Here is a 13902-nt window from a genome sequence, read left to right on the forward strand (position 1 = left end):
ATCTGGGACGTGAAACCTACCACATCATTTCTGCATTGTGGTGACAGTGGACCAAACTGATAACACTCGACTGATCTCTAATGAAAAACACCAACTCGGACTACAACCCTCTTCACTGTATGAAATGTTCTCGTGACACCCAAACACACAGAAACACATAAACACAAATACACAGACTAGACCCATTATTGTGCAGCTTGATGATAGGATATACTCAGGTATGACAAGTAGGCAAGGTATAATGTGGATAATAAATAATATCATTATCACGTCTGAGCGCACGTGTTTTTCTTTCTTGGCGTGGTATGCACAAGAGTTGCCAACGACCTGACCAGTATCTCAAAAAAAAACCAGACCATGAGGTCGGTAAGTGGCTGACTTTGGTGTTGTGCTGGACGATACCACCTTTCCGCAAAATACGGGAATCTTGTGCTATCTGCGCTGGCTGTATACCTCGTGCGTTCTCAAAGCGTACGCTCGAATGTCTTATTTCATCCACTTTAAACAGGCTCACCGTGAACAGCTAGCAATCAGATTCGTGTGCGCGGCATGTGCTGTGTATAAGACGCACAATATCACCTATCAAGGAATGTTTAAAGGCATCATCCCACGAATCTGGGGTGGTGCGAGTTTTAGATGGTTATGCCCATACGGAGTCGTAGATTATAGAGAGAAAGGTGATTCCTTATATTTCTTCCTAATTGCCGAAAGAAACGGCTTGAAGATGCGGTTTTGGCCGTTCCTGGCCGCTATTTTCTACAACGAGTTCAATTGAAGCGCGCCAGCCTTGTGCCCGCGCCGCATCTTCCGCGCCTTTTTTTACGGCAATTAGAAGGAAATGGACGGAATCACCCTCCTACCCATAATCTACGACCCCGTATAGGTATATCCCACCTGAAACCCGTACCACCTCAGATTCGTGGAGTGATGCCTTTAATTTCCAATATTTTACATGGTTCGGGAGATATTTTTTTACTAGTTGCGCCGTTAGTAGTAGTTTCACTTTTTTACTAGTTCCGCCCTAGGCCTAGCCCAGCCTTTCATCCCTCCGGGATCCTATATCCGGTAAATTCGCACCAGGCTCATCTAGGGGATGAAAATACTGACTTGGTGCATCGGCTAGCCCCCGCAAATCGTTATATAGGCTAGACACGCGTGTCTAGACATCAAACTATTCCTAGTTGAAGTGAACGCATTGAGGCATCTCAAGAGGAATAGCGGAAGGCACTTTATCCTTTCATCCTTAATGAGCGCTTTCCGTGATTGACTCATGTGATTTCTGATTGCTTCATGAATTGGAATAAGTTTCATCAGATTTTCCAGCTTTTTCTCAACTAACTTTTGGGAGAACGAAAGGAAACGTAAAGGAGCAAAACAAGACTAGTGGAAGACGTCCTCCCATATAAAGTATATCAAACTGAATCAGGTTTTACAAGGTATGAGCTGAGTTGAGTGGATTTTGTTTAAAGTTACACATATTTTAATACGAATCAAGAATCCTTCGCACTTTTTCTCGTTCCGCAACGACGGTAGTGCGAATGAAAATCTGGCGCCACCTTTTTACGGAAACATCAAGAAAAAAAAACTTAACTGCTAATTTTTATCCCTACACCTTTCCTGGTTCTCTCTAAGGCTAGTTGGGAAAAAATCAGAAATAGAAGATGAACTTTACCATTTTCTCAGCTAGTTTCCAAAGAAGTAGTAAAGATTTGAGCATAAATACACCAAATCTTGGGCAAACATGGACATGAAATTCCCTGCTAAAATCATCATTCAGCAACTCATGCAACCTATTTTGCAGTAATTTTGCTTCTACTTCCTGTTGTGGATGTCTTTTTTCGCATTTTAATGATTTCGCAATTTCTTTTTGAGTGATAATACGAAATATCATCATTGTTGGATGAGAAATATGCCAGTTTCGCTTCTCTCACGCTGAATTCAAATACCCAATTGTGTCAGGAAATGATCTCCGTCCGTGTTAATAAAGCGGCGGTGCACCGTACTGCGCCATACATTAACACCATTTGCAAGTCTCTCTGAGCTTCTCACCGAAGTACATATTAGCTGTCTCAATAAATAACCAGATCTTCAACATATGGAATTGGTTGTAACGAAGGAGTGTCAAAAGACTGCGCAAGCTACGAAAGATATGAAGTTTGCCTCCTGTGGTCTCTTAGTCTTCAGTTCTAAGTCACTTGCTTTATTCAAGTATTACACGATTTTATTTCAAAAGACAAGCATCGAATGTGACCCCTCACGACCACCCTCCTGCTCGTACGAATCCAACTGCAGTTATTTCCATTTCCCTTACATAAAATAACTACACAAAAATCTGTAATGCTTGGATTTCATAGCCGTGATAATAAATTAATTTTTTGAGACGACCGAAATGTTTAAGTAGCCACGTGCATTCCAAGCTATTTATTTGCCATTTCATTACCCTCATAACTTTCACCACGTGATTTATCGTGCGTCATATTTATCCAAGTGGTCAGCGGTTTGTTCCCATATTGACAGCTGACTGTATATAGTACACATGACACATGACTCGAACAGCACACTAGTTCCATTGTCAAAAGTTTAAAGAATAAGATCTTTTCATTATTTTGTGGTTTGTGTACGTTCATTTCAGCTAAATTATTCTGTACATGCTTTGAGTCTTACTCAAATATGACGCGATTTTATTTTGGAGAGAGGTGTCGAATATGGCCCCTTACGACCCTTCTCTTGTTCCCTTCCCTTCTTACGACCGCTTGTTTAGGAAATCTCAACGTACACGGCAAATACACGCGTATTTTCATCCTTTTGAATAATACATAAATGTCGAAATGTAAGCGTACTGCAATGTTCCACCTAAACACTTGTGACGTAGAGTATATTTGAGTTCTATTCTACATGAAGATACTAGAAGTATTTCGTTTACGCAAATGGGAGAGGGGACTCGAAGTTCTGTTTTACGTCAGCTATCATACGTTAAAGATGATACCGCATAGCGAACGAGAGGAAAAGAAGAAAAAAAAAGTAATTAGAACAAAATGAGTCGAACACGTGATGCGTGACCGTTGAACCTCTAGACCGTGAGCAGCTACGTTCATAGCGATCTTGTATGCGGAAGAATACCACCTACTCGCTCAGAGTTTTTATTCTATGAAAAACGCTTTCAGGTGAAAATTTGATCCACCTAGTGCTACCCACGGAATAAAAGGAGAAGAGTACAAGGAAAACCACTGGACAACTCTTCCACGTGGTCGGGGGAATGGATGTATTGCTATAGCCCTCTAGAGCAATTCGAACAAGATTGGTAGTGCAGTTATAGCACATAGATCGTTTACAACCAAAACATATGATTTCTTTGAATCGTACTTTTTTATCTGATTGTTGAATCTCTCCCTTGTTTTTTTTTCAAATGAGAATCAAAACATTATGAATTTTTCATCAGTTGATAACACCTTATCATACCGTAATAATGTGTTTGTGTCGATATCGACACAGTATAAATATTCACACTATTTGTTGATAATATTGTTAACATTACTTGTCGCTATGTATTAACATTTCTTGTATGCGTTATGAACATCTTTGACATCTGAACAGCTGCCACTCATGTTCATCCTCAATCTCAAAGGGGAGCACCTTATCTTTCAGCAGAGAAGATTACTGTAATCAAAGAAGTAAGGGATAGGATATGTAGGACCAACTCGGAAGCGTCCTCTTTTTGTGCCTATGAATTCTTTTGTGTGCTCCTCAATAAAACAGGAACACTCTGAAAGACCTCACTTAGAACGGTCTACTTGGCAATTAGCCAAATTGGCGTTAAGTGACGTCACCCGGATCAATATTGGCCGCAATTTATTGTTCGTTTTTTTTTAAATTTTGTTCCTGGTTTTTTCGTCTTTCAAGTTTTTTTTCTACGTATTTTTGTTAAGCTTACTGTAATTGCTGTTGTTATGCAGATCTATATTGTATCTGTATTGTTCTTAAGTTACTGTTTTGTTTTGGTTTTGAAATTTGGTTCAAAATTGTATTTATTTCTATGGTAATGTTTTCGACGAAAAAAAAGGACATCACCATAGAAATAAATACAATTTTGAACCAAATTTCAAAACCAAAACTTGAACAAAAACAATACAATAACTTAAGAACAATACAGATACAATATAGATCTACATAACAACAGCAAATACGGTAAGCATAACAAAAACAAAAATGCGAAGAAAAAAAACTTGAAAGACGAAAAACCAGAAAGAAAAGCAAAAAATGGAGGCAAACAAAAACATGCAGTCAATATCGGTCCGAATGACGTCAATTTACTCACTCTAGCTAAGTGCCAAGCAGACCGCTCGCAGGACGCAGCGCGACCGCTCGTGCAACTGCACTGGTGCTTCATGTCGTTTTGACCCGATTATACATAAATCGGATAGCACGTTTGCAATCATTAGTGAAATGCACAACCGGTATAGCTTTCAGACTACAGAATGGATCCTCACAGTATAAAAGAAACTAGCTCGTAAAGTAATGTAATGTCAAAAACCAAGGGCTAGTGGACTTTTTTATGATGCTTTCTTCCACTCTGTACTTGTGAGCAGGTCAAGACGGTTCCAAATGTAAATTTCATTGAAAAACGAGTCAGCTGAATTGTTCCTTTGATAACGCTTGTGCTTTCAGGCAATGAGATTGACGTTGGCTTTGTTGGCCCTGGTGGGATACGCCATGGCTGGAGTGTATAAGGTTCCTCTCACAAAGGTCGAGACGCCACGTTTGAGAATGATGCGTGAAGGGACGTGGACTAGGTTCCTCGAGGAGAGGGAAGCTATGCGTATTGTAATGGGACGCACAATGGGCGCTGATGTCGTTCCTCAAGTTGTTAGTCTTACCTCGTCTAATACATAATCTCCGTGTTATATTTAAACATAATAAAACACGCAGTCCGCACGCTTTGTTGAAATATGAAATAACGTATGTTTAAATGTAAGTGCTGGTGAAGATTCCCCAAAACTTTACAGCTGTGTTTCAAAATAGGTAAATATTTTCTCAGACGCTATAAAAAAAAGTGTTCCTGTCTTCTTTTTATATCTTGGTCCTTCAGGTAAACGACTTTACAGACACGCAGTATCTTGGAAATATTACACTCGGCACACCAGAGCAGTCATTTACGGTATTAAATGATATTGTTTAAACCGATTAATCAGTGGATTTTACACATTAGGTTGTCCTTGACACTGGATCCGCCAACTTGTGGATTCCTGACAGCTCTTGCAACGCTGTTGCTTGCAAAAACAAGCGTAAATACCAAGCGTCGGAGTCCTCTACATACAAGAAGGATGGCAAAGAGTGGTCAATCGAGGTGGGTGCTCTGTAATTAGGAATCATTCGACAATTTCGGAAAATTTCCGGTGGGACTAACTTGTCCACTTTTCAGTACGGCACCGGTGCAGCAAATGGAATTCTTGCAGAAGAGACTGTAAGATTTGGTGATCAGGGAACTCAGCAACTTGTCGTTCCGAACACTGGATTTGGCCAAGCTACCCGCCTTGCTGCCTTCTTCGCTCATGTGAGCTGGTTACAACCCTAATAACTATAATTTATTTCTGTTTAGCGAGACTCAGCACACACTATTTGTATTTGGCAGCCACACTATTCGAATTCGGCTTTCAAAAAAAAAAAATTGTTTACCATTATGAGGGTATGCGCATGTACAGTTCTGAAGGAAACAATTCAAGAAGATAGCAAGAAATCCATGTGCTCTCTCTACAATCAAAGGATTTTTGTGTTTTCCAAAATGGAAAATAAGCATATTCCTGAAAATTAGGCTCCAACAAAGAAATGACATTGTTATAATTACGTCCAGAGCAAAACCGATGATATTTCCTAAAATATATCTTCAGAAATATTTGAAGAGTAAGCATATATGAGCTTTGAAAGGCACCTCTAATAATCCTTATATTGATAGGTGCGTGCGTGGAGTACATGTAAGTATCGGTGTTGTCTCTGAAGGTATGCGTAACTATGCACCTACATAAGTTTGATGCGATACCAAAAAATGCTTCTTCACTCAACTTCCGAATAGAAAAACAAAGACGATGAACCTTCCGTTTTATCCAAATCGGCAAAGACACTGCGGAATTTTGTTTCCCGTCAACCCGGTGTTGCCTAAGTAGTCATTCCACTATGATATTTCACTGGCACAGAAATTGTTCTTGGTGGTAGTCTACTTAAAAAGTTATGGGTTTTTGTCCCATACATGCATACAACACATATGGTTCTGACGATATAGAAAGTTGTGGCTTTAGTTTATGCGTAGTGTTGAAGTGTTTCGTTTGTGAAGCTAAAAGGAATAATATTTACTAAGGTTGATGGTAAGATGCAGTCAGAAAAATTTTAGGTACACCTGGATGGCATCCTCGGGTTAGGATTCCCCGAACTTGCAGTGGAAGGTGTTTTGCCTCCTTTCTTCAACGCAGTAAAGCAAGGTCTCCTCGATGAACCCATTTTCACCGTTTTCCTCAAGCACATGGAACGTAAGCACTTTATCACTTATTTGTATCTGTATGTTCTATCTGCTGCTAGGTTATACGTAACTCTTTTGTACGTAATACGTTTGCAAGCTACCCGACAAGACTAAGTGGTTATTGCAGGGAATTCCCTTTTAAAGGAGTGTTGCTAAGTTAGCGACAATTTTACAAGTGTTAGGAGCGCAATAGCTTCTTCCAGATCAAGAAAACGTCCCTGGTGGAGTTTACACATACGGAGGTTTGGACAAGGAAAATTGCGGAGAAGTGATTGCCTACGAGCCCTTGAGTTCCGCAACATACTGGCAGTTTAAGGTGCATTTAGGATAGCCATGAAAGCTATACTCTTATTTGGCAACTGCTTCTAGATGGATGCAGTCGCAGCCGGTTCGTTTTCTGCAAATCAAGGTTGGGAAGCCATGTCGGACACTGGAACCTCGTTTATAGGTATTCCTAACAACCTTCTTGGAGGAATAGCTCAGGCTCTGAGATCAAAGGTAACTACTCTTTACTGCCACAAATCCGCTACTGACATTGCAAGTGAACAAGCACTGGAAAGTCAGAAGTATTTCTAAGAAAAATATTTTTCAGCATGACCCAAGAAGTGGTGTCTACCTCGTCCCCTGCGACGCAGATCTGAATCTTGACTTGACTATCGGTGGTAAAGTCTACTCAATTAAAGGGCCAAATCTCGCTGTCCACGGAGTAAAAAATAATGATGAAACTTGCTTGCTGCCCTTCTTCGGACAGAACTCAATGGGATTCGGTCCCGCGTGGCTCCTTGGCGATCCATTCATCCGACAATTTTGCAACATCCACGATATTGAGAAAAAGCAAATCGGTTTTGCAGAATCAAAGCAACAGTAAGATGTTGAATTGCTGTTTTAATTTTCGGCAATAAAAGATGTTAGCTTCTTTTGTTTCTGAAGATTTCTGAAGATGCTTTTTAGAAGCGAAGCGAAGGTAAAATAGAAGTCGTACACAGGAGTAAGCTGTCACGATTGGGTTGTTATTGATTAATATCATGATTTACTAGGCTGGTTAGAATTAGATCTGTCTGGAATAGTTATATTCAACTCATATAAATGGGACTACAGTCGGCGTAGATTGTATTGAAACGTGACGATGCGGCACGTACCCCATCAGTTTTATCTTTTGTTTTGCTACTAGAATGGCTCTAAGATGTTTGTTTATACGTACTCTATTTTCTTTCCATTTTTTTTGTATGTTTGGACATGATTTGCGTTTTCTGTGGTAGGAACTATTTTTAAATTCTAAAATTTTTTACTGAGAAGGGCTAACTAAGCAAAGTTGAAACAAAATGAGCAGAAATTCAATTCCTACGAACTGAAGTCGTTGAAGAAGATGCCCTGGAATCAAAAGGACTTTCTGAAGTAGTGACAGGAGGTTTCCTTCATGACCACGAAAAACCAAAGTCGAGCCTCGCGACTGAAAGGGACATTAAATAACTATAAACTACGATCGTGTAGCCGTCCTAGGAGCAAAACAAGCGATAAAACTAATGGAATAAGAATTCCCTAAGACTATGTGTTCCCATTCAAGCACTATTAGATAGAGAGAGCAGTAGACAGAGCTCAGTGCAATCCTTTTCTGAGTTTCAACCAGACTGTACGTGTGGCTGCCATTTATACACATCAGCGAAGGTTTTTTTCCAGGATAGAAGCCTGATTTCTTCTTTAACTTTCAGCCTGTGCTTCATATCGGTGTCTTCATTCTCAAACGATGTGCCGTCAACCGCGGGTGTGTTGAAAAGTGATTAAATCTATGACGGACTTCCCCATGCAGAAATTCTCATGTAACCAGGATTTTAAACTTCGTGATTCTAGCACATACAGGTGTTTCAACATTTACTGGGCCAGTGATGTTGTGAATATTTGATGCTGTTGTTGTAAGCGTGTCCAATAATGTCAACAAACATGAAAACTCAGATGTATAAGCATCCATATAAACTTACACATAAAAGAGGAGGCAAAGACAGAGGCCGTCTATCTCAATTCGATGAAAAAGGTGGAACGACACGCTTATCATCTGATGGAAGATATTCGAGTTCATCAGCGAGGAAAACCAATGTTGCAGATGGCAACCGTGAAACGGCCTTCAGCAAACTTTTGCGTTCATTCTAACGCTTAAAATGAAAATAAACGCTGAAGTTGCCTTAATTGTGTATGGCTCCAAAAAGAAGTAACGTCAAGAAACTTGAAAACTCAAATGTATGAGCATCCATGTAAATTTACACATAAAAGGGAATTGAAAGCTAGAGACAGTTCAAAAAACCACACAGCCATTATGCTTCTTTACAGGAAATGTCATCTCATCACTGCAGTAATAAATAAGATAGTAACCGTGAGATTTAACAAATCTAAAAATGTCCAACGGATGCGAATATCAGCTATAATGTCATTGTCATTCTTTCGTACAACCATCATGGTTGTAGAAATCGAGAAGGGGACTGCTCATCACCGCACCAGTTAATAGTCAGCCCGAATGAACTACACTTCTTCCTATACTTCTCGTGAAAACATCAGTATATCAATGATACAATCTGTATACATCGGACATGTATGACAAAAGTGAAAACGTTCATTTTGAGCCCTGTAAGCCGCGAAGAGAAGTGCTATCCTTTCGTTTAACAGATCACTATAGAAGTATCAAGATATAGGGAGCTCTTCCTATTCTCGATGTGTTCGGGGAGTTCAAGCGTATATTATAGATATATTTATTGTTACATGTTTAAGACATCAAAAGTGGGGAGGGGGAAAGAGGGACTCGCACCAGCCGGGTGGCATGGCCGAGGAGACGAGACTGCTGTCTCGCTAGCGGACTGCCTCTGACAACACCTGATGTATGTCAGTAGTCAGCAGCTGCATCCCGACAGAAGGAAGCAACCAGTCTGACGTTCCAGAAGTCAATAATAACTAAAGTCAAACGTAGTTCATGGGTCTGTGACTAGTCTATTTGCTTACGTGTTTGCTGTGGCCACGGAAATACTTTCGGCAGAGATCCAAGGCAGCACGTCCTTTGTTTAGCGATCACAAGACTGTACAAAGTGCTGAAACGGATCCCGCTACGTCAAATTGGTGCACCGGCGCCAGAAAGCCTTAAAACGGGGTGAGATGGGTGCCACTGCGGCTTGACTTTGAATTTCTGTTCAGTAGTGAAGAGGAGTCTTAGTTGTGGAATTTTGGTGCTAGCTCAGTCCTTCTGACTGTTGTAGTAAAATCTACGAACGTGTTCTCCCTGTAAATCAAGAGATTTCGCGCGACTACTGTCCGATTGACTGGCATTGGCAGATCCTAGCATCAAATCGAGTCTACTCGTTCAAACCACAGTTGAGACTGTAGGAGTTTGGTGATTCTCCGAAAAAAGAGCAGAAAATGCTTCATAAGATATAGCGAGCGAACGAATTGCTGACAATCCATTCCTGTTCCACCCGGAACCCTTACTGCGATGTATATCACCCGAGAAAGCTATCCATAAACCGTTCTCGTCTCATGCCGACAACTACGCTAGCGACCGTATGACTGCTATTCTCTTCTTGGGGTTACCCGGTGCAGGTTGGCTTCAGGCACATAGGTGAGAGTGACGCGCTTTCATCAGGAGCTTGACAGAGAGAAGGAGTAGGGTGTGAGATGAAGAAGGAACCATGTACCGTGGCAATGGATTCGCTCTTATCTGTTGAACACATCCACCCAACTGTAGGTCCCCTTTTAGTCAATTATCACTAAACATTGTCGAACAGCAAACCTTGATTTGATCACGCACAACTTCACCTGGATTAGGACTTGGAGTAAGGATTTTTCGAGTGCTTTCGTGAGGTTTTTGCAGAATTATGTTGTAAACGATGATGTGATGTATACCTTGCATTTGATGTTGTGTAGGTCCGCACATCCGTTTGCAGCGAAACCTCATTACAGCAATTACATAGCGCTTGCACAGCGGTAAAAAGAGATTTTGTTGGCTGATCATCATTAGGAGACAAAATGACCACAAATACCTTTGCAGCTACATTTTCAAAGTGCACGTTAACTGCAAAATATTCACAATTTGTACTCATCTTTTGTGAAAGTGTAGAAGTCCACGTATCACTGTGAGATATGCTGTTGGACAAAAGAGGATTCGGTCATTATTAGGTTTTTTTTGGCATAAACTGAAGCCGCATTACTTCCTTCTATATATTTCAGGATGGCATCGTTCTCTCCTTATGTTTCCCGTCGAGATCCTGCTCATGATATTGCGGGAAGTGAGCCTTTTGAATATTTGCGTTACGACATATAGAGACACCAGCCTGAACGTCCGGCTAAAGCCGGACTTCAGGTTTTTTTTATGGTGTTCGCTCCGCTCGGCTTCACCAATCAAAAAGAAGTAACAGTAGCGACAATTTCTGTAAAATTAGAATTGCTTCTTTCTATCAACGCTCTCTTCAAATTTTTTACTCGAAATTTTAAGCATAGGTGAAAGATTTCATGGTTTTTCCCTGAGCGCGTCAGTTCTATATTTGGAGAACAATAAAACTTGATTTTACATCTGTGTTCCTCTCAAGCCTGAACAATTTGGAAACATTATAGCGTCAGGGAGACATGCTGGGAAATAGATACGCAAATGAGAGATAGAAACCGCTTCTACTGCGTTGGGGCTCCCGCGCACCAATTCGGCGCAGCGGAAACCGTCTCTCCTCATTCTATAACTTTCTTTCACCTGCGCACCATTCCGACCCCATGGTACCCGTCGAACCCCATCTTACAGCTTTCTGGCTCCGGGGCACGAATTCGACGCCGTAGGACCCGTCTCACCCTATTTTACCGCGTTGATACTCTAGCGCACCAAAACGACGCCATCAGTCTCTCCTTTTCTTGGAATTTCTTGATTGAGACACATACATACACAGAAGCACACACGCGACAGAATAAGCCCGTTACTATACTGCATGATAGTTTGCAAATTTGGGAGTATAAATTCACATAAAAGTTTGTTTAACCTCACTAACATATGAGTGAAATCAACTTGCCTTATCAAAGACAACATCGATGGTTGCACAACTTTGGACAATGGATAAAAGTAGAGTGCTCGCCTATCAGGTGTATGGCGATGGTTCGGCTCCTTACCGGTGTAGTTTTGCATTATTATGTAGTTTTTTCGTGACACACACACACACGACGGACTAAGCGCGTTATTATATAGCACGATGGTAGGATGTATGTATGTATGTATGTATGTATGTATGTATGTATGTATGTATGTATGTATGTATGTATGTATGTATGTATGTATGTATGTATGTATGTATGTATGTATGTATGTATGTATGTATGTATGTATGTATGTATGTATGTATGTATGTATGTATGTATGTATGTATGTATGTATGTATGTATGTATGTATGTATGTATGTATGTATGTATGTATGTATGTACGTATGTATATGTATGTATGTATGTATGTATGTATGTATGTATGTATGTATGTATGTATGTATGTATGTATGTATGTATGTATGTATGTATGTATTTGTGTATGTATATGTATATGTATATGTATATGTATATGTATATGTATATGTATATGTATATGTATATTTATATGATATATATATGTATGTGTATATGTATATGTAAATGTATATGTATATGTATATGTATATGTATATATAGTTAAAGATTATATAGAATAGTTTATATAGAATATTTTAGCATTTCTGCGCTAATCCCGTCGTCCCACCAGATTTTCCATTCTTCATTTTCTGAATACAGACCACGACCTCCGACTCGGTCGGTGGCTCCTCGTTAACCGCATATGTCGGTCTATGAACTGTTCGAGTTCAGGAGCTGACGGTGCTAGTCGGTTCAGCAAGGTCTTGAAGTGTTCCTTCCAAATTGGAAGGGTTGCTTCACCGACAGCTACCCCATTAGCAGTGTTGAGGACATGGGAACATCTTTTCATTTTGCCGCTATACTGTTTTAGTAGAGCGTAGGCTTTCCGCGGGTTCCTGTCCTCCCACGTCTTCTCAAACTCCATCGCTCTTGACGTCCACTCGTTATCGCGGTCTTGTTGCAGTTGACGACGCAGCTTCCTTCTGAGACGCTTTTCCTGGTTGAAGTCACCAGCGCTGCACGCGACACATACAGAATTGTATGTGGATTTTGTTTTCACAGATGCAAGGCAAACTTTTTCCGCGGCAACAGAACCGGAAGCGTTTCCCTTGCAGCGTCCTGGATGCACTTTATGAAGGAATCCGCATCGCTAAGCTTCTTCCTGGTCCGTACTCCAACATGAATAGACATACGTTGGCGGAATTTTCTTCTGCATTCATCGTCTTTCAGACCTGCCATGTCGATTTTCGGTTGAAGAGGAACTCCTCGATTTCTCTTGTGGAACCGTATCTTGAAGCTGAGAAGAACTGGACGGTGGTCAGAGTCCTCGCCAGAACGTAGTCGAGCTGAAGTTTAAGAGTCCTCATCTTCCGCTTGCGCTGCTCTTCAAGGGGGGAGGAGGGTAAAAGGGTTGACCCCTGCCACGTGAGCTGATGGCGTCGATGATTCCTCTTTAACGTGGAAGCGATGATGAGGCCCGTCTGTTCGCACAAGTCGACCAGACGGTCACTGTTGTCCGACGTGCGCTCCGCTGCATAGTACCATTTTCCAAGCACATCGGATTGCTGTTCGAGTCCCATCTTCGCATTTGCGTCGATTGCGACAATGACCACGCATTGAGTTCATCATAGAAGCTGTCCTTACTGTTGTCCTCAGCGGTTTCCGTAGGTGCGTGAGCACTTACGATCCAGAGTTTACGTCCTCCGCGATCCTGCAGTCGTAGAAAGGCGCATCTAGACGACGTTGAGCCGAATTCCTCCACCAGGTTCTGGTAATTGTTCCTCACAGCTATCGCGCAGCCACCTACTCTGTTCTCATCAGCATCGCCGCAGTATATAGTGTAATTTTCGATGCTGATGACGGGCCGATCTCTCATGTGTGTTTCCTGCAGTGCAGCAAAAGGCACACAGAGATCTCGCAGAAGTCTGGATAGAGCGGCTCGTTGGAGTTCACTCGATAGTGTTCGGCAGTTCAGCGTGACGAAACGAATGGTTGTTGCCAAAGATTCCATGCTCCCTTCAGGCAGTTGACCTTTCAGGTTATTGGCTTTGGCGGTGTGCTGGACGACAGCACCTTTTTGCATTGTATGGGAAGCTTTCGCCATATAACAGTGCAGGTTATATAGCTCGTACGTTCCCAATGCGTACACTTGAACGCCTGATTGCGTTTAGTTAAAGCAGGGCCACCACGTGCAGGTAGCAATCAGACTCGTATACGCAGCTAAAATATCTTCCTCCGTCTGGGACTCGTGAGATGACAAAGATCATCCGTTCAATATGGATAA

At 41.3% G+C, this 13902-nt stretch overlaps 2 protein-coding genes across 3 annotated transcripts; one reads left to right on the forward strand and one right to left on the reverse strand.

Moving 5' to 3' along the window:
• Positions 1-4668: 4668 nt before the first annotated feature.
• Positions 4669-7376, forward strand: RB195_025446 (uncharacterized protein; the record flags this gene model as incomplete). Its single annotated transcript, XM_013452533.2, has 8 exons — positions 4669-4863; positions 5087-5155; positions 5207-5344; positions 5420-5551; positions 6383-6518; positions 6712-6824; positions 6878-7006; positions 7101-7376. 8 exons carry the CDS (start codon positions 4669-4671, stop codon positions 7374-7376), a joined length of 1188 nt encoding a protein of 395 aa, XP_013307987.2.
• A 4885-nt stretch (positions 7377-12261) lies between these two features.
• Positions 12262-13722, reverse strand: RB195_025447 (uncharacterized protein; the record flags this gene model as incomplete). 2 transcript variants are annotated; one of them, XM_064213596.1, is made up of 3 exons in its annotated part: positions 12262-12737; positions 12812-12964; positions 13161-13722. In XM_064213596.1, the coding sequence occupies 3 exons, from the start codon at positions 13720-13722 to the stop codon at positions 12262-12264; spliced, it is 1191 nt and encodes a 396-aa protein (XP_064069476.1). The 2 variants fall into 2 exon arrangements, with proteins under 2 accessions (XP_064069476.1, XP_064069477.1); XM_064213595.1 differs by having other exon boundaries at positions 13161-13701.
• Positions 13723-13902: the final 180 nt, after the last annotated feature.

This window comes from Necator americanus, chromosome X, assembly GCF_031761385.1.
Source record: "Necator americanus strain Aroian chromosome X, whole genome shotgun sequence".
Classification (NCBI taxonomy): Eukaryota; Metazoa; Nematoda; class Chromadorea; order Rhabditida; family Ancylostomatidae; genus Necator; species Necator americanus.